Raw genomic sequence first — 27768 nt, forward strand, 5'->3', positions numbered from 1 at the left:
ATTATGCGATTGTTTTTTCTACAAATAATGTATGATATAATATGTAGCTTGAATGTTTCAGCGACATTGAACTACTACACTGTAAAATCATGTATTTTCGTAAGACTCAAATTTCATGTTTCGTGGATAAGAACCCATGAATCAATTAATATTAAACGTCCATGTCAAATAGCAATAGTTTATACATTTGGACAAATTTGCGTATACAATTCAAGTAACCGACTAACAGAAAAAAAGATGATTTAACTATAATGAATGTCGATTTTTATCTTTTGTTTTAGATTTAGTATAATATAAAAAAGTATACATAAGTATATTCGTTATGATATCAAGTAATAGGTTCCGCAAAGAAAAATATTTCATATTCTATGAAAATGGGAAGATTCCTTTTGTAAATGAAATATAATCACTCAGACCAAGAATTAGGATGAAGAGATAGCATCCATATATAAAATAAACGAAATTATCATAATCCTCAGTTTGAGAGGCTCTCGGATCTGAATTTATTTTTTCTTATTACATTGATCATTGGAAATATGAAAAGTATTTTTAGTAATGATATACCATCTGGTTTTGAGGAATCATAAACATGTCTAGTTGTCAAACGTAACTTCAAGGGAATATGACGTCAAACGAGTGCTATTGTTTCCCGCGCTTTTTGAATGAAAAGAATTTTGGGATAATTAAAAATGGATATAATTGAATATATATATTTTTTTCTGTTATCAAATTCATTTCATTCTGATGAAACCGATAATTTTCACCCATGCTTCTGTCATACAGGTAAAATATATGATATATCCATTGCGAAATTATTTGATAGCTTATATTCATTAAATTTGATCCATTTAATATTTTAAATTATTAACTCTAAAAAAATATTGCATCAATATACTTGACCAACAAGGTAATATCAGTGTCATTTAATACATACATTATCTGTGATTGTATGCTAGATTTATGAATTAGACGAACGGTTTAAAAAAAATTATCTTTGGCAAATAACGTCCAGACAGGAGTAGCATATTCTTTTTGGATACGAGGGCGAAATTAAAAGAGAAATTTTAGACAGGCGATAGTTATTGGCGTGTTGTCATTAGGAAGTTTTGGGATCCACATCGTGTTCTTATTTGTAAGGTAGGTATATTGACCTAAAGTTGTGGCTACCCTTGTACGAATCATACTTTTCGGGTCTTCGGGTCAAAAGGACAAACAGTGTTCAGATATATAAACATTCGGCCTCCGTCTCCTATCTAAAGTTCAACTCCCCTCCCCCTCCCCCCACTGACACTTGACACTGCTTCCTTGAGAATGCATCTTTGTTTCGATATTTCCTGTTTTCAAATTGCTCCATTTATATTTCAAATTTTATTCCTTGTTTTGTTGACATGGTTTTGATTTGATATATATAGGAGGAATATCTTGCGACAAACATCCATTCCTACATTGGGAGAACGGTAGAAGATTTTAAGGAGCCTTTTACCAGTGAATTGCCGGAAATAAAGGAACTTGGGGTGGAACTCGTGTCGATAAGATCAGTAAAACATTATACCCTCCAATAGTCCTTCGGTGTCAACAAATGTAATTCATTTATTTATATATATAAACTGTTTGAAGCTCTGCCTGTGACCAGACCTCAAGCTCACGATCCACATCACCCAATTACCTAGACAGAAACATCCGCAGGTTATACCGCTGCATCACATCTACGTTAAGAACTCAAGTATTTATTTAAAGGCAGCTGATTTTTAAACCCGTTTTTAGGTGTTATACAATAACTTCTGCAATGACGCATGTTAAAGTGTGTCACAAATGTTTGAAGACACAAAATTACACGTAATAATATGCTTCTTTAAACCCGATTTGAGTGTGAGGTGAATCTGCGCAGATATGTTTTTACATGTATTTTTTCACATCTCAACTGAGGAGTTCGTAATCCGAAAGGCTTATGCTGGTTTGTTTCTATTTATGGAGTGACGTCACTGAAATCGGGGATTTTCCCTTCCTTGACCCATGGATGATTAATGATTCTGAGTGTGGAGTTAACTGTGAAAGGTGAAATGTATGCTGGGTTTGAGTCAAAGCACAGAATGTCGAATCAACTGCCGCATTGATGGACCTTAGTTATACATTAATTTACAAACCTGGGAGATGACACTTCTCTGGTCAAATCTGAAAATCTTGAAAGTCGATCGGACAGAACCGAACAACATACATTTATCAATAATTATCATTGGATTTACGGTTGATGGTATCTGCGTTATACTCCATTAAGTGTTCTGGGTAAACCATCTAAAAGTAGACGAATTTCACGATAAGAAGATCCTTTGCAATTGTCTATCCATTGGAAGTTTCGTGTAGATAGTGTTCAATGTCATGCTGTCAGAGTTTAATGTCTTGTGGGAAAGTTCAATGTCGTGTGAGCTGAGTTCAATGTCCTGCGGTTAGAGTTCGATAGACGAAGAGAAATGTTTCGAATGTTTCAGAAGATCGTTGTTTTGTTAGCTAAGGTTAATGGAAATCTCAAAAGTAGCCTGAGGTTAATGCATATTCACGTTACTTTCAGGTGTGTCTGATCGTGGTATAAATCCGTTACAAATGGCCATATCTACAGCACGTGAGGATGTTGTTTATATTTTTACAGCACGTGACGATGCTCTTTATATCAATGTGTTAATGAGGTCTTTTGTTTTGGATGACCTGTTTTCACCTGTATTTGAACTAGATTTGCATTAGGTTTGGCTGCGGTCAATCTGGTAACCTCCGCAACATCTGGTTTTATTATCATGGTACTTTTGATATATATGTAAATATATTTGTATTCATAACTTGACTTCGCTTTATCGATTTCAAGTTAGAAATACAATTAAATTGTTTTTTTTTTTATGTTTATTGTTGTTTCCTGTAGTTTATGGATACTTCGATTATTGGTGTTTCCAAAATGTTGAAATCTGATTCAGTTTTTTCAATTTGTCCATGAGATGTCTTTTGTCTTTGATCACGTATTACAACCCATTATAACATATTAACTAAATTTACATATCGCTTGTCATCGGTGAAGCTGGTAGAGATAACTTCGGAACATCAAGTTTTATCATCCAAGTACTGTTAATTGTAATGTGAATTTATTTTATCCATATTTTCTTGTGTTGTTTTATAGATTTTGAGTTAGAATTACCATTAAGTTTTTTTTTCTCCGGTCTGTTCTTACCTGTATTAAACATTTCTTCCTTGGTTTTGCGTGATGGCGGTTTAAAAATATTTAGTTTGATTTATGTTTACCGGTATAATGACCTCAGTGACTAAAACATGCCTTGTTTCAGTTCCTATGGAATTATAAAAGCTCTCCAGTCAGCTTTTCTTGTTCAATCATTAGTGTTTTCTCATTGTCATCTGTCTCTTTAAAGGTTACACTTTTTTTTAATCTGAAACACCCAGAAATAATTACGATTCATACTTTGAGTTTGAGTGATATTGTACTCTAAAAAAGGAATGAAAGATACTAATGTATTCTAAAAATACTTTGAATCTGGCATTTAAAAGTCATTATACCACGTCAATCATTCCGTAAAAACTGATTTGAAACAATATCTATTCTGTCATCCGTTTGAGGACATGATTTGTCCTTCTATGTCTAATGCATGCTGATCGGACTTCTTTAGTTTACGTAAGTAAGATGCATGACATACCGTATATCGGCTTTTTTAGCGTAAGCCAAATTTCGCGTTTTCTGTACAAAATGACTAGTTTTATTTTTAGCGTATTTCATTTTTAGCGTTTTCACAACGTGTACTTCAAATTTTAGCGTACATATGTTTCATATACAACAAAAACGAAGAAGTACATTAATAATAATGTATCTACACGTGTATTTGCTTCAGCAAACTCAGGTCTGTCCCTGACCTGACTTTCTTTGTCCTTCCGCGTAACGGTTACAAATCGTAGCATGGCCATGTTTCACTTGGCAATGCCACCCTCGTTATTATTTCAAATAGATCTATACAAAGGACAAAGCATATGTTCAACTGTGAGTACATTTTTATTGAATAAAACATTTCAGTCGCGTTACGGCCGTGTAAACAAGTGATCGTTTCATGAAAACACTCCTACAAGGGAGCTAACTTTTACTGTAAAATGTGACCAATTTTAGCGATATCTTATAATTCGCGACCGAGTCTGGTCGCGAAAATAGCGAAAATTAGACACTCGCTAAAAAAACCCGATATACGGTAGTTATTCAGAGCGATCATGTTCATTATTTTTGTTGAGTTTTAGTTGACTTGTACTGGGTTATTTTTTGTACAAATACATTTTCATTAGCTCAGATGTCCGAAAGGCAAGCGAGCTAGCTAATGTCGTGGTTCGGTGCCCGTCGTCCGTCGTCCGTCGTCCGTCCGGCAACCCGGCGTCTGCTTTTCCCCTTTAAATAACTTCTTGCCAATAGCGAGAGGCAAAGGGACATGATATTGATAATATGACATGCGTTGGTGAAGGGCTTTCAAGTTTGATCAACTAAATGACCTTAACTTACATTCAAGGTCAATGGGGTCAAATAGGATAACAGCCTTAAACAACTTTTCAAGAGGCTCAATTCGTTGATACCAGGTAGCATGTATGGATGAAAGGCTACCAACATTATTCAAATACGTGTAAATGACTTTGACCTACAGTACATACATGGTCGCAGTGAACAAATAGGCTAAGTGTTCCAACTACTTCTTTTCAATAACCAAGAGGCCAAGAGCAGTGATAATGGTTCTCGCTAATCCTCGTTAATTTTCTAGATTTGAAAATGAACTTAAATCGAGTTAGATAAATAAGATCAGCAACCCTCACTTGTTGAGGAACTTCTATATAAATATGTACAACCCATTTAATATTGACTTCTATATAAATATGTACAACCCATTTAATATTGACTTCTATATAAATATGTACAACCCATTTAATATTTAATATTAGCTACTTGTTTGTGATAAAGCTTTCATGATGGTGATGTGTCATTTGTCACAAACATTCACTTAACATAATTCACATATGTATATATATACATTCGATGTGAAAATAATATTTCACTCGAGTAATGTTTAATATCATTTAGTAAAGCTATGATTTGCTGTGCTGTACATTATGTCGAACAAAATCGTGATTTGAATGGTCATCGCGATCTTTGATGAATAAACTCCGATGAAATATCGGCATAATTACTATATCACCCGGGAACACGATGCTTATTTCTCTGAGTACACGCGTCACGTTAAAAAACGGTGTTGGGAGGATAACTTGAGATTCCAAAGAACCGCACAGTAAATGTGTAGATAATATCATATGTATAGCTATAAATATTTATAGAAACAAACAGTCGTTTTGTCTGAAAAAAATAAGGTTGTAAAATTTTAATATCGTTTATGATTTCGACCTATGTCATGTAGAGAGAAATCCTATGATCAAACGCCGTTTGAAATGTATATTAAGTTGCGTATCTGAGAAATTCCATACAGTGTAACGGTGTTACCAGCTACAAAAACACCACACATCATGGCAAGGTAAGTGTAATGACGTTTTACTATGGTGATCTATTGAGAACTATATTGTTGTCTGTTTATTTAATACTTTATTGTATTGAACTTTGGAAAGTGTCACAAGTTACTACTGATTATTCAGAGACATTTCGTACAATACCATCACAGTTGATATCGGATTTTGTGGAAAAGAATCTTTTGATAATTATCATTCTTTTTGTTAACTGGTTTACAGATCCAAACATTACTGTAATGCTCTTGTTCTTGGGTTTAGTTTTCCGACAATGAAGATGAGGAGCAAGTTTACCGGAGATATGGACGATATGTTCAATGTGCATGGTCACGCTGGCAATTTTTGTCGGGAGGCAATTTTGGGAAGTCTAGGTAAGAATTGTGTCTACCAAATGACTCCACCTTTGTAAGCATAAGACGTCGTAATAGTAAAAAGAACAAACACAATTACTAGTTGTGTGACAAGGAAAGGAGTGTCACAGAAATAATTAAGTTTAGTGAGGGACGGTAACTCTGTTTGAACAGGAAACACGGCTAAAACAAAATAATCAAGATAATGTTAGTTTGTCCGTCTCAACTACAGAGGTTATCTTACAGTTGCAATTATAAATAAGATCTAAAAATGGTGGAACATGTTTCCCCTGTATCTCAATAACTTTAAATCGAATCTCAGTCCTAAAGATCCTTAAGAGCCGAATCTAACAGAAACTAAACCGAATATAAAATATCTCTCTCTCTCCCTCTATCTCTTTCACGCACGCACGCACGCACGCACATGAGAACATTATACCTGTGAGTTATAAATCATGAAAAAAAAAAAAAAAAAAACAACTTTTGAGCAAAGATGCAAAATATTTTTCATTATTTGTTTTGTTTAGTAGAACATAGAGGGATATTAATGCGGTCTGAGGCCTGCAATTTAACTATTCAAATTTCTGAAATCTTCTTGTTGATATGATAAACTACGTCACAATTGTAAAACATGAGAGAATTATGGAAATTTTTGTTTTTCAAAGTATATATATATACAGTTACAGGTCAAACGTCTTCCCGCACAATCTGTATCTGCATTATAATCTTACCATTTAAATACTTTTTCAATTTTCAATGTTTTCAACATCATTTTTGATGATATTTTTGTAAGTGTATGAATTATTCAGTGCTACGGGTATTTGATTTTGTTAAATAAATTTAATTTCTTCTTACCATGCAGGGTATTGAGCATCAATATTTTAAATGGGTTATTTTTTTTATATATGTCGACACACCAAACTTCAACTATGAATGAAGTCAGGGCGAGTGATTGAATAATATTTACATTTTCACTTCGCTCCGCCTCAGTGAACATAGTAAACTCAGATCACTTCATTTCCCGTTGAAGATTTTGGGTCGCGTGCTTCTATTCTGAGAGACGAATCACTTTCTTGCCGGCGTGTGAATACATTCACTGAGTTTACAATGGCGATCGAGTTCTGTACCGCCTCAGACTTGAATGCATTTTCACTTAGTGAATTGTGTAACATTGTTATAAACGTATCTGAACACAAGTGGAATAGCTGCTTTATGTGCTAACAAAAATGCCAGTATAATGCAAACAGTTTAGAAAACAGGATCTGACAGAACACTGACACTCTCGATAGCACCGAGCTCATGACCTACGTAGCGCAGTAGGTCTAACGTTAGCTGCATCTCGAATGCCATGCTTAATACCATTCCAGTGGTCACAGAAAATAAACCTCAATTTAAACACTTTTTAACAACACAAAACAGACTGGTAGCAGAAGTATGCTAGATCGAGAACAGGGACACATTATTGTCGTAATTTGACTCAATCTAAACATATGGAGGACACAAGTTTCCGGCCGTCGAATACCGCCAATTTTCAAATCAATGTTTCTTTACTTACTATTATCAGAATTTACATCCCAAAACGCCAGTGCGACAATGAAATCCAATATGTCAAGAACACCATGTACATCACCAGCTAACCTGCGACTAAAATCCACATTATTACACTTTTTCTCGAGCTCTGAATATCCCGGCTATTAGACTGCATCACATCATTTTTTTTAACCGAGTCCCTGTGTCTCGAGTGACCAAATCACACACATACTATACTGTCAACACTGCACTTTAAATTCGTATTTATATGGGTATTGCTAAGTTGTTATTATAAAATATCATAAATATTTGTTATAAATGAATATTTTACCTTGAAAATATCGTATCTATGTGTATCAACATCGTAATAATCAAAACGTGTATGGCACTATATTTTGTGTTGCCTTGACGACGAGAATAGTTGACTGTCTGCTGTTCCACTACTGTGCACACATGTACGATAAGTAGAACAATGTTACAAAGTGACGCACTTACGTCACACTGTTGCGACCGAATTTTGCAATCTGGTGGCGAAGTTTTAAATTTGGTTAACGTAAATATAAGGATTGATTGTCAATTTGGTTGCTTGCATGGACTGATGAAGGGAAGTGAACCTCGTGCAAATGGTACATGAACTGCTTCGCACTTCATTTGCACGAGGTTCACTTCCCTTCATCAGTCCATGCAAGCAACAAAATTGACAATCAATCCTTAAATGGTGAACATTCAAAGAACTTAAAGTAAAATTAAATTTTAAGAGAAGATTTTTGACCTGAAAGTGTAGTTTGAATAATTATACATAAAATGAAAAAGTTTCAATATACACAAATTTATTATTCCTCGGTGGAACATAGAAATAAATTAACTGCGGTCTGAGTCCTACAAGTAGAACGCACTTCCTGATGTAACTATGTGTTCTCCATGGCGGCGTGGGCCTTAAAATAGAACAAAACATTGAAAACTGTTTACAGTTCCTGTGCAATTGCATTTTACCTATGTGCAGATTGCATTTCGAAAAAGATTATTTTGTTAATAAGAGTAATTCGAATCTCAGTCCTTTAGATTTAAGTGTCACTTTTCAGACCGAATCGAACAGAAACTAAACCGAATATAAAAGATCTCGCGCATACACATGAGAACATTATACCTGTGAATTATAAATCGAATATCAAATGCTGACTTTGATTTCAAATGTCAAATACATAATTTATATCAATAATGAATATATATTTATTGATAATGAATTTGTTCTTATAGGAATAATAATTAATTCGAGATCAGAACGCCCGCCAGTACAACCAGTAACCATAGCAGATTTTGGAACTGCAGATGGACACGCTTCTCTTTCTCTCGTCAACGAAATGATAGGTAAATATGATACACTAGAAGATTTATCTGACATTGCCGAAACATTTCTTGATCGGATGTAAAAAAAAAAAAACAACAGTTATATGCTCACCAGTTTTATTGGATATTTGATTTCTTGCGTGTTCCAAGATTTAAGCATGAAACAAGATTAAGTTATAAAACGTGACCTATACCTGCTGTATAATATAGAATTATTTAACCAATTTGTTTTATTATAGATGTAATACAGACAGAACTTGGAGAGAATCAGCCCATTGTCGTCTACTATAACGACCAGCCGATGAATGATTTTAATCTTCTCAGCAAAGCTATCCAAGGTTGTATAAAGGGTTAAAAGCATAACGCTGATGTTATGGAATAAATACATTGAAATTGATAATTTAAATTTAGTCATGTAGACGATATCCTTGTTTAAGTCGTTGTTTTATAATTTATTTATTCAACAGTATTTTTTTGTTTGAGATGTTCATATAAATATGTATATGTTTAGTGGAACAACATTAACAAAAACTTATTACAAAACGCTAACTAATATATATGTATATTAAGACTGCCGAAAACCGAACAAGAAAAATCAGACCTGGTGTTTCAGTAGAGTAAGCATCGACTGTCATTGTAACAGTTGGTCAAATTCAGATAATGTCACGTCTTCAAAAAAGGAGAACAAGGATGTGTAAAGATGGAAATCCTCGAAGATATTTCTTATATATGTCTGGCGTCTTGATGTCAACAAATTCGTGTTTAAGCGCAAGTTTTGATCAACAAACCTAAGCGGTTCATTCATTAATGATATATGCAAGATAACAATGAAATCTACAGATTTTAGATCAGTTAATATAAACAGATTATATCTCGATAAAAACAATCAGAAAGAGTACAATTATATGATCATAATGGACCAATAATACGTTATAGCATACACGAATATTTTGTACGACACATTTCAACTTGAGTGTTAAATTCTGATTCCTTCTGATCTGATTTGATATTCAGGTAGCACATATGGTACTGGTCTAACTCTCACTGGTAACGTCTACCCAGTAATGATACCGAGGACAATGTATGAACAGTGTCTCCCAGATAATTCCCTCGACTTGGCAATATCAACTCTGGCTACACAATACTTATCTAAACAGTAAGTATGAGTTGTCTTTCGTCAGATTTTTTTAGAGTCATTTATGGTGGCTAACATCGGCCATTTCACACCGTGCATTGATTGGTTTGGTTTGGTTTATTTTGTTTAACGTCCTATTAACAGCCAAGGTCATTTAAGGACCGCCTGCCACGCGTGCGACATGCATGCCGTGTGGTGAGTGCGTATGTGTGTTTTGGGTTGCTGCGGTATGTTCGTGTTAAGTCTCCTTGAAATAGGCCGGAACTTTTGCCGATTTATAGTGCTACCTCACTAAAGCATACTGCCGAAGACACCCAGCAGGACACCCCACCCGGTCACATTTTACTGACAACGGGCGAAACAGTCTTCCCACTCCCGGCTATGCGAAGAGCGACAATGCGACAGTGCGACAGTGTGACAGTGTGACAATGCGACAGTGCGACAATGTGACAGTGTGACAATGTGACAATGTGACAGTGTGACAATGTGACAGTGTGACAGTGTAACAATGCGACTGTGTGACAGTGTAACAATGCGACAGTGTGACAATGTGACAATGCGACTGTGTGACAGTGCGACAGTACGACATTGTGACAGTGCGTAAATATGAACCGATCACCTCTGAAGGTAAAAACAAGACAAATAACCGGATGGGGCTTAAAGAAAATATATAACGGAAGACACGAGCATGAACTTTTTATCCGATCGTGGAGAGAGATATCGAGAGCTAATTCAACTAAAACCAATTTTTGCGTGTTCAAAAATAACTTATTAATCGGTATAAGGTGTTGATTTTAGCGAAGGATTCATGATTTTTTTTCAATCTAAGCGCATTTATGACGCGAGTGGATACGAAGGATCGTTGTTTTTATTTTCACAGCGAACCTGTGACGCTTCCCGCTCCCTCAGATTGCGGCGCCGCGCAAACCTAATACAAGGGAGTCTCCCTGATATCGAGAATTCATTGTTCAAATAGTTTAGTCTATTTTCCCCCTGTGATCTTGAAGGTAAGTAAAGGTCATTCATTTGAACAAAATGGCTAGAACTCCAGCATGTTACAGGCCGAATATCAACTATATATATGCATCTTGGTTTTTATGAGAAGAGGTCGTTTTAAGATTTTAGCCTATTTTAACCCTATGAACTTGAATCTTTGTCATGGCATTCATTTTAACAAAGTTGGTAGCCCAACACCACAGCATGACACATGTTTTTATGTCCCACGCTTATTAAAAGAAGTTGTTTCAAGGAATACGTTGATGTCAGACGAACGGACTGACGAAGAACGCGCCACCATGATTTAAGCTGACCTATGACCTCCAAAATAGTGTCCCTTATCAGCACGAATTAAATACCGTCGTATCCTCGAAGGAATGAAATAATATATATTCTGACAAATCAGTTACTACTGCTTGGAATGATTGACGTGGTATCAGAATCATTAAATCACCATTTTCATGTTTATGCTATATAAGTATTCTTCACTTCATCTAAGGAGTGCAATATCAGTAAAACTAAAAAAATGTATCCTCTTATTTTCAGGGTTTGTCAGATTAAAAACGGTGTATCCTTTCAAGAGGCGGATGACAGCGAGAAAAAAATAATGAGAGCACAAGGAAAAGCTGACTGGAGAGCTTTTGTGATTTCAAGAGGACGGGAACTGAAACCAGGTATGTTTTGGATATTGAGGTCTTTATACCGGTTAAAATTAAATCAGACTTAATATTTTTAAACCGCCATCACGGGGAAAAACCGAAGAAATGCATAAAGTACAATTAACACATTTGGGGAAAATACTAAATGGTAATTCTAACTCATAATCGATAAAACGATACCAAAATATGGATAATTTTTTTTTTTTTTTTTTTTTTACAAAAATATCAACAGTACATTGGATAATGAAACCAGATGTTTCAAAGGCGTATAAAGCAGCTTTACTGATGGATGACAAACGATATGTAAATCTAGTTCATATACAAGTCATAACGGGTTATAATACATGATCAAAGGCAAAAGACATCTCATGGACAGATTGAAATGTACAACATCCTCACATGATGGTAATTTATAACGGATTTATAGCATGATCAAACAAACTTGAACGTGAATATGCATCAACACAGAGTACTTTTGCATTTTGAGGTCTTCATTAAATTTTAAACGAAAATCTTGATCACAGGGCGCTCCTAAATATTTTTCCTCGCCTGCTTTTGAAATGGACACTGCCAACACAACATTGACCTATACCTACACGACTTTAGACTCTCCCAATACAACATTGACCTATACCCACACGACTTTAGACTCTCCCAACACAATATTGACCTATACCTACACGACTTTAGACTCTCCCAACACAACATTGACCTATACCCACACGACTTTAGACTCTCCCAACACAACATTGACCTATACCCACACGACTTTAGACTCTCCCAACACAACATTGACCTATACCCACACGACTTTAGACTCTCCCAACACAACATTGACCTATACCCACACGACTTTAGACTCTGCCAACACACCATTGATCTATAATCACACGACTTTAGACTCTCCCAATACAACATTGACCTATACCCACACGACTTTAGACTCTCCCAATACAACATTGATCTATACCTACACGACTTTAGACTCTCCCATCACAACATTGACCTATACCCACACGACTTTAGACTCTCCCAATACAACATTGACCTATACCCACACGACTTTAGACTCTCCCAACACAATATTGACCTATACCTACACGACTTTAGACTCTCCCAACACAACATTGACCTATACCCACACGACTTTAGACTCTCCCAACACAACATTGATCTATACCCACACGACTTTAGACTCTCCCAACACAACATTGATCTATACCCACACGACTTTAGACTCTCCCAACACAACATTGACCTATACCCACACGACTTTAGACTCTGCCAACACACCATTGATCTATAATCACACGACTTTAGACTCTCCCAATACAACATTGACCTATACCCACACGACTTTAGACTCTCCCAATACAACATTGATCTATACCTACACGACTTTAGACTCTCCCATCACAACATTGACCTATACCCACACGACTTTAGACTCTCCCAACACAACATTGACCTATACCCACACGACTTTAGACTCTCGCAATACAACATTGACCTATACCCACACGACTTTAGACTCTCCCAATACAACATTGACCTATACCCACACGACTTTAGACTCTCCCAATACAACATTGACCTATACCCACACGACTTTAGACTCTCCCAATACAACATTGACCTATACCCACACGACGTTAGACTCTCCCAACACAACATTGACCTATACCCACACGACTTTAGACTCTCCTAATACAACATTGGCCTATATCTACACGACTTTAGTCTCTCCCAATACAACATTGACCTATACCTACACGACTTTAGACTGTTCCAATACAACATTGACCTATACCCACACGACTTTAGACTCTCCCAATACAACATTGACCTATACCCACACGACTTTAGACTCTCCCAACACAACATTGACTTATAACCACACGACTTTAGACTCTCCCAACACAATATTGACCTATACCCACACGACTTTAGACTCTCCCAATACTACATTGACCTATACCAACACGACTTTAGACTCTCCCAATACAACATTGACCTATACCCACACGACTTTAGACTCTGCCAACACACCATTGATCTATAATCACACGACTTTAGACTCTCCCAATACAACATTGACCTATACCCACACGACTTTAGACTCTCCCAATACAACATTGATCTATACCTACACGACTTAAGACTCTCCCATCACAACATTGACCTATACCCACACGACTTTAGACTCTCCCAACACAACATTGACCTATACCCACACGACTTTAGACTCTCCCAATACAACATTGACCTATACCCACACGACTTTAGACTCTCCCAATACAACATTGACCTATACCCACACGACTTTAGACTCTCCCAATACAACATTGACCTATACCCACACGACTTTAGACTCTCCCAATACAACATTGACCTATACCCACACGACTTTAGACTCTCCCATCACAACATTGACCTATACCCACACGACTTTAGACTCTCCCAACACAACATTGACCTATACCCACACGACTTTAGACTCTCCCAATACAACATTGGCCTATACCCACACGACTTTAGACTCTCCCAACACTACATTGACCTATACCCACACGACTTTAGACTCTCCCAGTACAACATTGACCTATACCCAAACGACTTTAGACTCTCCCAGTACAACATTGACCTATACCCACATGACTTTAGACTCTCCCAATACAACATTGATCTATACCCACACGACTTTAGACTCTCCCAACACAACATTGATCAGTGCCCAAACGACATTGGACTATTCCAAAACAATATGGAATCAAATGGTTCTGTTCGATTGAACAACCACGATTTATCTAACAAGTTCTTGCCTTGAATACTGCCAATATGACTATATGTCTCCCTTTAAATGATAGCACAAAAGGGAAACAACAAAAGAAGCTGACAGATCAGAGTTGAGGTAAGACCACTCCAGCCTAAAATGCTAATACGAATATATGAACAAGAACTTTAAACATTAACATATTTAGTATAAAAACGTTTGAAAAGTAAATCTCTGAACTATATAAGTATAATGTTGTTGTTACAATCACGCTGATAGACCATTAACCTACAAAACTAGGCATACAGCCGAATACCTGTGAACAAATACTGTCCTTGAGTGTATTCAAATAATAATGTAAGACTACATAGCCAAATGACATACAATGATGCTGTAACAAACTCAAATTAAAACCGTATGCTTATCAGAGAAGCAGTTTCACCAGAAATTGATCCAACAGGAGATGGTCGGTATGCTCTAATCACCAACCTAGTCACAGAGTAGATGTATTTATATACCCAAGCTAGAGAAAAACGACGCCGGTAGGAAGTAAACATTCCCTCAGACTATATGTTAATCCACTGATCGCTTTTTGATAAACTAATACTGTTTCAGGAGGATTTCTTATAACATTCAATGTATCATCAAACGATGATCGGGATCTGAAGGCACCGTTTGAAAATGGATTCATTCCACTTGGCCGTATCGTGTCAGATATGAACAAAGAGGGCATAATCACACAGGTTCGTAAATAAATGAATGGCCTAACGTGATCAAATTAATTAATGATCTTAGACGATAACAGGTCATGGTCAATATTTTGGCCTTTGTTTCAAATATCATATTCTTGTGAGTGATGTCAAATGTTAACCGAAAACAACACAGGGTTTTGACATATAACAGGTTCAAGAATATTTTAGCCAGTTTTTTAACTTCCGTAATGACATTAGCTTCTCTAGTACTAATGTATGATGCGATTTCTGAGATTTGTATAAATCCCAAACATTTGTGGTATACGGTAGAATCATATCCTTTATTATATCAGCTTTCATGGTTTTAAAATCCATTTTGTTGCTTAGTACCCATGGGATTCATAAATGTGAAAACTGTATGTCAAATTGCAACATATTAATCATGCTAATAATTGTCTTTAAAACCGGAAAACATAAATTTGATTGGTTTCTTGTTTCATTAATGTTGATATAACATTTCAGTTTCTAGTCATAGCATTGGATTTGGATTTATCTATTAAACATTAGGAAGTTTTATCTACGGCGGTAAATAATGACGTACAGTTATTTGGTAGCTTTATGAAATACACTTGTTAGTATTTACCCAAGGAAATGACGAATGACGGTTATTAATGACGTACGGTTATAAGGTAGTTTTCCGATCAGATATTTCTTCTTTTGTAACCGATTTCTATTTCAAATTTGATTTTAGTCTGTTGAAATGTTTTTGTTATCTTATATATAGGAGGAATATCTTTCAACAAACATTAATGCCTACCTTGGGAGAACGGCAGAGGATTTTAAGGAGCCGTTTACCAGTGATTTGCCGGATATAAAGAAACTTGGGCTGGAATTGGTGTCGATAAGAACAGCAAAACATTTTACGCTTCAACAGACTTTCAATAACGTCAACAAAAGTAATTCATATATATTTTGTATATATTTATATATAGTTATACAATAACTACTGCAATGACCATGTGTAAATAATTCTCCCAAACAGGGTAATCTCTGAAAGTCACCATACTTTTCAAAAGCAACAAAGAAACTTAAATGTTGATCAGAACATTATACATTAGTTATAAATCTTTCATAGGAGAAGCAAATATTGACCCATTGCAAAACATACATTATTTGAATTCACCTTATTATGCCTTATTTTTGTCTTGAGATATTATTCTTACCGGGAAGGAAAATGTGATGTGTTCGAACTTTTTATTTAGTTTGTTTATAAATTAGAAAATGGAGAATCATTCAAATGTCTGATATTTATTTCCCAAAATATAGCTTTAGTAAACTTCAATTATTCAAAATTAATAAATCAATTAATAGGTATGAGAGACTGAGCTAAAAAAAACCATAATCCAGTTTCATAGCATATTCTACAAATGATAGGTTTAATGATATGTCCGTCCCGGATCTTACTGTATATTCATATAAACCTTTTTATATTGATTCTCAGATGATTTTTTTTTGGAACAACGAATACAAACGCGAAACTTTAAAGTGATATGTTGCAGCTGAAACAGTAATACCATAGTATCGTTTTCCACTCTGTTGTGAAGGTGATGCAATCAATGTCATTTAAAATGAAAATAACACTGGCGAGTTTACCTAGCATCAACAACTAATAGATAATATGATGGCGTACCTGCGTATATTTACAGACATGTTAGCCCATGAACCGTTAAGATTGATACTCTAACTAAGGCCTATCCATCTAATGCACACATTCACACGTTATTCTAAGTGATCTGTATTTCTCTGTTTCATGATTTGATAGATACGACGGACAAGCTCAAGTATTCCGAAAGGATAGTTGCTATGGTCTACCCATGGTTGCATAATGTGCTATACAAAGGATTTTCAAACTCTCGAACTGAGGAAGAGAAAGAGATGATTATTGACCAATACTTCCGTAGGGTAGAGAGATATGCGTTTGAACATTCTGATTTCAAACCGTACTTAATCTTTACAGAGGTTGTAATGAAAAAGAATATGTAATAATTACATAATGCCACATCTGATTTCACGATGATAGCATAGCATCAGCTAAGTGTCATAAATAGATATATTTTTGTAAGTGAGGGCCATGGGATATGTAATATACTATTTGGAACTATTGATAAAGTTACATACTCTATTGTAGAAGAGTGTCTATAATGTTCATGATCTTTATGTATACATATTTGTGTTACATGTATATCTTAAATTGTGTGTACCCTAGAGTGACTTAACTGAACTATATTTAGCTTTATATACAGTATTTGTTTCCATAACTACAAAGTACAATTAAGAGTTTGGTTATATGAAAACCTTAATTTCTCCCACTATGTCAAATAGTATGCAAATGCTTGGTCTTTTATAACGTTCTTGTAAATCATCAAAAAAAAATATCTTAAGTAAGGTCCTTGTACTATGCTATTAGCCACGCCGGAATCGTCCCTGTAAACTGCAAGTAGCATATATATTAACATAAATAATGATAGTAAGAAAATACACAACGTCTTTAAGTCATGTATTTAAACTACGAAATGTTTAAATAATTGTACAGTCTATGTATGAAACCCGCTACAAAACGTCAGACGAAATAATTATAAGCTATAGTATTCAGGATAAAATTTGGTTTTCTTCAAACAATTACGAAACAAAAAACATACATTATGTCCCCGCGAGGACAAGTAATGATCTTATCAATGTTTATCGTCTTCTCATCCGTCACAGGTCGTACACGTATATGGATCAATTTCTCAAACAGACATCTTACTAGCTAGATACTTCAGATATATGTGATGACTAAATTATGCAATTAAGGACTTTGCCTAGATCGATCACGTAAAAATAGTCCGAGATCTTTCACTAAATAACGAGCCCTTATGTTGCCTCTCCGAGGTCATGGCATCTGAGGTCATGCACAAAGCGCCATCTATAAACAGGTCAGCTAAATCAGTAGTGACTAAATGCATAGGCCTATATACAAGTATTGAATTGCAGATCATTTAAACCACATCATTTATCAACAGCAGCAATTGAGACGTTAAGGGAATTTCGTAGACTCACTATACGGTATCCCGATGTTTTTTTTATTTAGTTATACCCATGATCGTCACGGAGAACCGTATCACTTCGAATTCGAGTCTTACATTAGGGATAGGACACTTGCATGTAAGTCACAAAATCTACCAATCGTCTCGACTGCTAGCGGTAAAAAAATCGGTACACGTACAACGATAAGGGTCGATAATGGTAAACTGAGAGCCACACCACCACATGTAAAACCGAGGGCTGAATGTAATCGTGGCCCTCCGGGGCTGCATCATCAGGATTCGCGGCGGACAAATTGCTTTGATGTTTCACGGAGAAACGATCACCGCGGATTTTGATGAACACATTACCACCGGGGATCGCGATGACGCCGTGTTCATGATCCCTGATAGGGATTTAGGGTGATCAGTCGCGGTGATTGACCCCTTGAATAGAAAATCAAACGCCGCCACATGGTGACTTTGTGTTCATTCCTACGGCCTGCACTGTATGTCTAGTTAGAAATCAGCTGAAGTGAGATCTGGTCATCTTAACAATTGACATTAACTGTCAAGATAAATGTTTTAAAATCGAATGCTTCAAAGCAAGTTTGGATGTTCAAAGTCATTCATATATCAATGTAAACATTTAAATTTGCCTTTACTTGAAAGCAGATATGTGTTTCTTTTATGAATGTTTAACTGTTTATATTGTGTTTGAAAGATTCGTGTTTTATCGTCGCTTCAAGAAAATGTTTGCATTACTCTATTATTTTGCAATAAAAATTCCTTCTATAGTTGGATAAAACACGTGTTTTGAACCATTTTGAATCATATTATTTGAAATATCAACCTGTTACAAATCGCTCATTTCAATCTGATTCTCGGGGAAGCAAGACGGATAATATTTACACTGCTGACACTGACATGCAGAGGAATCATATCATTTGAAGTATTTACCTGTTACAAATCGCTCATTTCAATCTCATTCTCACGGAAGCAAGACGAATACTATTTAAACTGCTGACACTCACATGCGGAGGAACATCAATGGTGGTAGTCTGATATAAGTTAGTGTATTTAATGTAAGAATGAGTAAAATATTGTTAATCTCAAAGACTAAAAATCACTTTTAGGAGTTGTTATTTAAGGCGTTTATAGTAAGGACGGAAGGGTTTTATATAACCCGCAACGCCTCCGCATGCTACGATTTGTAAGAGTTGAGAACGATGAGTACTTTCTTTTTAGATGTTTTCTCCTCGTTCTACAAAAATATGCTTTTTCTGCTTATCTCTCCTTTGAACCTGGCTCATGTTTTCCTTCAAGTTGATAGTTCGCCCTTATTATAATTGTTATTGGTTTGCTAAGAACGGGTTAAGTCGGTGTAGGCTAAGGTGACATTGTGTGTCTCACTGCTATGTCCGGAATGGAATTCCATAATGCTTAAACTATTAAACGCCCGTTTATCTTAACACATATGGGATTCAAGCAATATCAGAGAAAACGAAACAAAAGGGAGAAATATTTTGTTAAAGCCCTCCAAATCTCAATGACAATAAGTGTCAATTATTATTAATATTTTTTTTTTAAACTACATAATTGTATGGATGGCAATACTCATACAAACGAATATATTCAAATAGTTAAGGGATGGTTTGTCAATTTTTTCTCTCATTTTCTTTAAACCTCTTTCCTTTTTTATATCTTTATTTTGAATAAAGTTGTCTGATATAGAAAGCTACTGTTTGTTGATATGAGTAAATAAATTACCTACTGTTCTAGAATGCGTTCATTTCGGCTACATATATGTGCTGGTAAATCATCACAAATCGAACATTACAACAGTACAGATCAGTTACATAACATTTCTTTTCGAAGCGATTGAACACAAAATGCCTTGATTGAGTGAAGTCGATAGTGGAAGGGCTTATAGCCCTGATAATGCAGAGCATTCGCAACATCATGTAGCCAAGCAATATGCTGCAAATGAGACAACAGTATCTCGTTTAGTTTGGCGTCTCAGAGCTACAGACTGAGTGGGTGACCGTCCAAGGAACGGACGACCGCGCATTATTTCCCGTCGTCAAGATAGAGGCATACGTCTCTCGTACCTTCGTAACTGACTTCCGACGGAGACAGCACGTCAAGTTGTCAGCATTCATGGTCGGCGTGTCCTAGAAGGGTTTGAAATCGGTTGCGGGAGTTTCATTTCAGGCTACGGCGTCCCTATATTGGTCCGCTACCTTGCACATGCACCTTATCGGTTTTATTTGGCCCATTACAGACGTGTAGGTTTCCCTGTCAAGTCTCGAAGCTTTACAGGTAAGATGAACGACAACGTGTCTATCGACGTCGTGGTGAGCAATATTCTGACGCTTGTCAGTGACAGATGTGGGGGATGGTTTGTTATGGTATGGGGAGAGATATCTCAAGGTTTAAACACACCTCTCGTGTTCTTTCAGCTGTAAGACATCGGGATCAGGGGCTGATTAATATCCCTCAAAGGGCAATAAACACATTGATGAAGTCAATGTTAAGGAGAGTAAGAGCAGCGTAAGATCAGGGATGGGCACACACGCTACTGATTAGGACCCGGAAACTGGGTAGAGTAGCCTTGTTTTAACGGTATCTATGCAAACACCGTCTGTGATAAGGCAACAAAAATCATCAAAATGTATTCAGTTATGATGAAGTAATCAAGAAACCCTCACCATGTACACATCATCAAAGAATCGGAAATAAACTAGTGTTTATCGAAAATATGTATATGTTATACAGACCAAGTATCTAAAGCTCAATCTTATTAATTTTGTGTAATTATGTTCACATCTGCCCACCTATAATTTGATCTGTTTTGATTTATTCAGTGGTTTACTCACTCTTTCAATACACCATGCAATACATTAATATTACAAAGCCGATAAACATGAGGCCAGTAAATTTTGAATATGATGTTTATCATTTATACTTTCTTAAAGTTCTTATCATCCCAGTCTCTCCTTGATACTGCCTCAAGTTTGTCCTATAGCCGAGCGTCGCCCCTATGATATAATATATTAGTTATGTCCGTTTTGCCGGTGTTAGTATAAAGTGACCGAATACGGCGTCTGACTTTCGTTTCCGAAAGTTTCATTTCGCTATGATAGCACTACAAATGTAATGTGTCCATTAATATCCCAATACCTCATGGAAACTGTCCTAATTGTGTTATGGTGTAAAATACCAAACCAATGGAAAGATGCATTGGACTGTATTTATGCATGTGCAGATAATATGTATTTATATGAATATTTATACAAACGATTCTTCTTAAAACAAAAACGGGTATGTAAAATGCTAATATCCAATTCGCCCTCGACCTACATCCTGCAGAGAGAAATCGTATGATTAACCTTATCAAAAATGCATATTAGTTTGTGTACCGTAGGTGTTTCATACAGTCTACCAATGCAACCAGTCCCGAAAATGTGTCTGACTATATCAAGGTATGTGTGATATTTGTAACTGTTGATGATCCATAAATGTTCATATTTAAAGTGTATATTAGAGCGTATATTTTATAAAATTGCATTCATACTTTATTTTTGCTCGATTGGATGAATTTCTCACAGTTGAGATTTGAAATGAATCATTTGATATTTCGTTTCCACTTTGTCAATTGTATATTTGTTTCGATGTTTGATTTGGGGCATTACTATTTTGTTCCTGTTTCTTACTCTAGTTTTCCGACGATGAAGATGAATAGCAGGTTTACCGGAGATGTTGACGATATGTACAATGTCCATGGTCACGCTGGTAATCTTTGTCGGAATGCAGTTTTAGAAAGTCTAGGTAAAATTGTTGTCTTCAGTATATCTTCAACTTTGTAAGCGTATGACTTCGCAATACTTAAAAGAACAAACAGACTTAGTTAATAGAAAAGCATGTCAATAATTATATTAATCAGAATTTCAGAAACAATTATTGCGTGCTATATCTGATAATTGATTGACCAAAATATTAATGAATTTAAAGACTCATTTACATGAAAAATATCAAACAATTTTCATCATTCTGATATATAACTAAACTGTTAAGAATGTATGAATATATTGATTTTTGAATAAATGTCATCTTCTTGCGTGGCGTCACGATATGTGAAGACTCATTAACCTGTGACGTCACAGCTAGATCGATGTACAGGACAGCCAATCATAGTTTTACAAGATGGTATAAAAACGTTATAAGTGAAAATTATCATTCTGATATTAAATGTGATTTAATTAAAAGATAGGTAAATTCTTTAGAAATTTAGCTCATGTTTGGTTCAAATGTCACGTCACCATTACTATTGTCTTATTTCAGTATCAAAAATGTTTTCAAATATTAAAATGGTTGCTCATATAACTAATAATTATATATAATGTATAAATAATTAATTTGTTTATTTAGGAAAAATAATTAATTCAGGATCACAACCGGCAGTACAACCAGTAACAATAGCAGATTTTGGGACAGCAGATGGACGCGCTTCGCTTTCTCTTGTCAATGAAATGATAGGTAAATATGATATAATTACTTCGGTATCAAATATAATTTTTTATAAATAAACATCTCCCGATCGGAGATAAAAAGGAGTAATCTGCTCACCAAGTTTAATTGAGTATTTTGGTTCCTTCTGTGTTAACCATTTAAGGAAGAAACCATTAAGATTAGGTGATGAAACGTGACCTTTATCTACTGTAAAATAAATAACGAATAATTATGATTATGATTTTTTTTTTATTACAGAGATCATACAAACAGATCTTGGCAAGAATCAGTCCATTGTCGTGTACTATAATGATCAGCCTATGAACGACTTTAATCTCCTTAGCAAAGCTATCTACGGTAGTATAAATTATTACAAAGTATAACACTGATATTTTGAAATATATCCATTGCAATTTTGTCGATAAACGATATTTATGTTTTAGCGCAGATTTTTGTCAACCAACTTAAGCGGTTGATTCTTAAATTGTACATTCGAGATAAAAATGAAATCCACAATTTAGGGAAAAATATGTATTATTTCTTTTATCTGAGTTTATGTTCAGATAAACAAAAGAAACAATGGATCAATATTACGTTATAAAACACATACAGCTTCAGAGTGTAATTCTAATTATATATTTTTTTGATATTTAGGTAACACGCAGCGTACTGGTCTAACTCTCACTGGTAACGTCTACCCAGTAATTGTACCGAGGACTATGTATGAACAGTGTCTCCCTGATAACACCATCGACTTGGCAATATCCACTGTGGCTACACAATACTTTTCTAAACAGTAAGTATGAACCGTCATGATATTTTTAACAGTCATCTATGGTGGCTGATATCGACCTTGTCACAATGTCGCGTTGGCGCCCCGAACATGCAAATAGCGAAAATACGCCAATCGAAAAGCCACAATGCGACAGTGCGTAAATATGTACCGATCGCATCGGACGGTAAAATCTTAACTTGAAATACACAATAATGAACGTATCGTACCTGATCATATCATACCACTTACACAGATATGCATTTAACATCATAATACCTGAAACATTACCACACCCTCAAGTGTGTTAATCTGATATAATAACATCCGTGCCTGCTCATAATAACTTAGCAAATCACATAAATTGCAAACACGACCACTCCAGGGACTGAATTGTTTCAAAAGAATTTCAGTATTGTTCACCTGCATCTAGACCATCTAGAATTTGAAGCTGATATACATCATTTATGCAGACACTAAGCTGATAAACCCTTACGCAATGTATCAAAATATATCATTTATTCATGTGAGTAAACTTTGTAGTCCTTTATTCCAGCATTCTACTTGTCAAATATCAGGTCTCGGCGTCTCCTGGCTGTCGATTAAATCACCTGTTTAAATATCTTTCTACCACAATACCCCGTGTTATTCAACTCTCAGACCATCAGTTAATCATTACAGCCGTTGATTAACAATCTGTTTATACCACACGTGGTATAAACTCTGTACGCATTTCGATTGGCTAACACGGTGAACTTTGACCCAAGCTGCAATTGTTATTGACGTCATCAATAATCTAATGACGTCACATCATCGGGTCCCGGACGTCACCGGTACACTTTATTTGCATACGCGAAATTATACTTGGCCACGTTTCCCTTTGATTCAAGCCGATATTATTGTGGTAGAAACAGGTCACACGACTCGAAATTGTTGGATATGGAATTTATTTCACACTCGTAAGTTATTTTTTAAAAGTTGCAAAAAACACTCGCTAAAGCTCGTGTTTTTTGTAACTTTTAAAAAATAACTTACTCGTGTGAAATAAATTCCATATCCAACAACCACTCGTTGTGTAACCTCTATTTCTACCACAATACCCTGTGTTATTCAACTCTCAGACCATCAGTTAATCATTACAGCTGTTGATTAACAATCTGTTTATACCACACGTGGTATAAACTCTGTACGCATTTTGATTGGCTAACACGGTGAACTTTGACCCAAGCTGCAATTGTTATTGACGTCATCAATAATCTAATGACGTCACATCACCGGGTCCCGGACGTCACCGGTACACTTTATTTGCATACGCGAAATTATACTTGGCCACGTTTCCCTTTGATTCAAGCCGATATTATTGTGGTAGAAACAGGTCATACGACTCGAAATTGTTGTATATGGAAGTTATTTTTTAAAAGTTGCAAAACACACTCGCTAAAGCTCGTGTCTTTTGCATTTTTTTCAAGCTCGGGGCTTCTTGGTAATTGAGAGGAAGTCGTGTATTATTTTAGCATTTTGACCCCTGTGGCATTGAATGAAGGTCATGGTCATTCATTTGAATACACTTGATAGCCTTAACTCCAGTATGCTACTGTGTCATTTCCAAGTCTCGATACCCCTTGGTTATTGAGAAGAAGTCGTTTTAAGCAGAAGATGATTTGATATTTGGACACAGTGACCTTGAAAGTAGCTGAATTTCGTTCATTTTGAATACGTTAGGTAGCACCCCATTCCAGCATGATGCCAATTGCTAATAGCATGACCTTGGGTCTCTTGGTTATGGAGAAGAACTCGATTAAAGATTTGTAACCTCTTTGACCATTGTAAATTTGAATGTGCATCAAAGCCATTTATTTTAACAAATTTGGTAGTCTTCACCCCAGAATGCCACAGGATCAATATCGGATATATGTGCCTCACGGCTATAGGGAAGCAGTTAAGTAAATAAAAATGGTGACGCCGGAAATATATATACAAGCACTGCACATCTCAATCACAGTAAAATATAATGAAATCCTGATAAATACTAGCTGCAATATACCGCTCGGCTAAAGATATCTGCTTTTAAGCCGGATCGGTTGAGCGTAAGACTAGTTAGCCAGAGGTACCGGTTCAATACCTAGCGTAGGCAGTGATTTAGATTTTAAAAAATCACGCACTCTGTTAAATTGGATTCGAACTTTGTCGGCCATAATAACTTTGTTTTGAATTAATTGTCTCTTACCTTCACGTGTTGCACACCGGAGAAAAAAAAACGTGTCCACAAACGCATGAAATAATATATCCTGGCAAATCAGTTTCTACCTCCGGAATGATTGACGTGTTATGATATATCGTTAATTGTTTGCAGGGTTTGTCAGATCAAAAACGGTATATCCTTTGAAGGGGCAGATGATATTGAGAAAAAACTGATGAGAGAACAAGGAAAAGCTGACTGGAGAGCTTTTGTGATTTCAAGGGGACGGGAACTGAAACCAGGTATGTTTTGGTTACTGAGGACATTATACGGGTTAAAACTAAATCAGATTAAACTTTTTAAAATCAACATCATCGACGAAACGACAAAACTGCTTAGTACAGGTAAGAATAAACGGGAAAAAAATCATTTAAGAACTAGCATTTGTCATGGTTAACTTACATAGCACAAATAACCTAAAGGCTTGATATTTCCAATTGGCCCGGCAATGAACACTTGTTCAGATATGGCCAATTAAAATTGTTTTGGTATGACGTCATGTCAGCCATATTGGATTTTGTGACCTAATTTTAAAAGGTTTCTCGACCACTTTCATACCTTGGCCTCTATTGTACACTATAGACATTGATCATATCTGATTTTGTTTTAGAGATTTAGAAGCCACATATTCTTTACATCAGACAAATTATAGGAAGAGAAAGCAAAATAATAAAAACAATAGGTATTTTCACCATTGCTGAAAAACCCTAATCAGTCTAACTCAAGTGGCCAAAATATGAATAAAAAAGATTGACCTAGAGTGTAACACAAGTACATGTACTAGAATAATAAAACCAGATGTTCCGGAGATTTCTTCACCAGTTTTACCTGTGAAAAACGCTGTCTAAATCTAGTTCAACACATGTAATAACAGGTGGCCATACGTGATCGAAAACAAAAGACCTCATTTACAAATTGATATGAACAGCACCCTCACGTGCTGTAAGTATGGTAATTGAACAGGTGTATACAATACCACGCTCAAACACACCTGAACATGGTTATACATAAACCACAGAACATTTCTTTTCATTTCCTTTTTTTTTTCCTTTTGAGGTCTATCTTAAAGCCGGCCGACCAAAAATTTATCAGAGCACGCTCCACGCTTGCCTGCCGTTCCAATGAACTCTGCCCACATGACATTGAACCAAATGTTTCCATTGGATTGACTCAACATGATTTCTCTAACAAGTTGTTGCCTTGAACATTGCCAATATGACTATATGTCTCCCTTTTCATAATCCGACGGGATAGGACATAGAGAAGCTACAGAAGTAACTGACTGATCAGAGCTGATGTAAGATTACTCCAGCCTAAAATAAATAAGCAAATATGAACCAGAGCTTAACCATTAACATATTTAGAATTCAACATTTGAAAAGCAAATCTCCGCAGCGATACACGTATTAAAGCTGATGTAATAGTCACGTTGATAGATCTACCAATAAACCTACAAATGCATGCACACAGTCGAATACCTGGGAATAAATGATATCTTCCTATGTATGCAAAACGATTGTATACATAATGAAATGAGTTTTAGAACCTTAAGACGGCGTAAATATAAGGCATTTACAAAACTGATAGTAATATATATATATATATATATATATATAAAATAATAGTCCGCCTGAAGAAGCCTGAGAGGGCAGAAAGGCCTTGCGGCAAAGTCTATTTATTTTTTATTTTTTATACATTCACCTTCGCAAGGACAGATATCAATTTCTTATATACTATATATATATATATATATATATATATATATAAGGGTCAAAGAAGTAATATGAACAGTATAATCCAGATAACACTGGATCCTCACATAAATGTATGGAGGATACGAATTACTTGTAATGATTATATGGGGCAAAGAAGTAATTCAAACAGTGTAAACAATAAGGTTTGTTATATTTTCGAGGCAATCCTCGGCAATTCTTATTGTATTATATTGTATTTCCAGTACTTCTTATATATAAAATGTGATTGTATTTGTGATTTTTTGTGTTTTGATAAAGGGGCGGATTGCCTCGAAAATTTAACAAACCTTATTGTTTACACTGTTTGAATTACTTCTTTGCCCAATATATATATATATATATTTACATTAAAATCAATAGATTGTGCAATTTTATATGAATCAACAGGTTCTAGAAGGATGGATAACAACTG

At 35.6% G+C, this 27768-nt stretch overlaps 1 protein-coding gene across 1 annotated transcript; it reads left to right on the forward strand.

Moving 5' to 3' along the window:
• Nucleotides 1–5538: 5538 nt before the first annotated feature.
• LOC117340720 (probable S-adenosylmethionine-dependent methyltransferase At5g38780) lies at nucleotides 5539–20257 on the forward strand. The gene is made up of 10 exons (XM_033902483.1): nucleotides 5539–5546; nucleotides 5758–5906; nucleotides 8673–8783; nucleotides 9002–9100; nucleotides 9777–9918; nucleotides 11440–11567; nucleotides 14941–15068; nucleotides 15802–15973; nucleotides 16840–16979; nucleotides 20090–20257. Exons 1-10 carry the CDS (start codon nucleotides 5539–5541, stop codon nucleotides 20255–20257), a joined length of 1245 nt encoding a protein of 414 aa, XP_033758374.1.
• Nucleotides 20258–27768: the final 7511 nt, after the last annotated feature.

The sequence above is a fragment of the Pecten maximus genome, chromosome 13, assembly GCF_902652985.1.
Source record: "Pecten maximus chromosome 13, xPecMax1.1, whole genome shotgun sequence".
NCBI lineage: Eukaryota > Metazoa > Mollusca > Bivalvia > Pectinida > Pectinidae > Pecten > Pecten maximus.

Excerpts from the sequence above, each read along its gene's own strand:
- LOC117340720 (XM_033902483.1), top strand. Across the intron at positions 9,101-9,776 it reads TCTCAGCAAAGCTATCCAAG|GTAGCACATATGGTACTGGT; the intron begins GTTGTATAAAGG and ends TTTGATATTCAG. Across the intron at positions 16,980-20,089 it reads TTGACCAATACTTCCGTAGG|TTTGGCGTCTCAGAGCTACA; the intron begins GTAGAGAGATAT and ends TATCTCGTTTAG.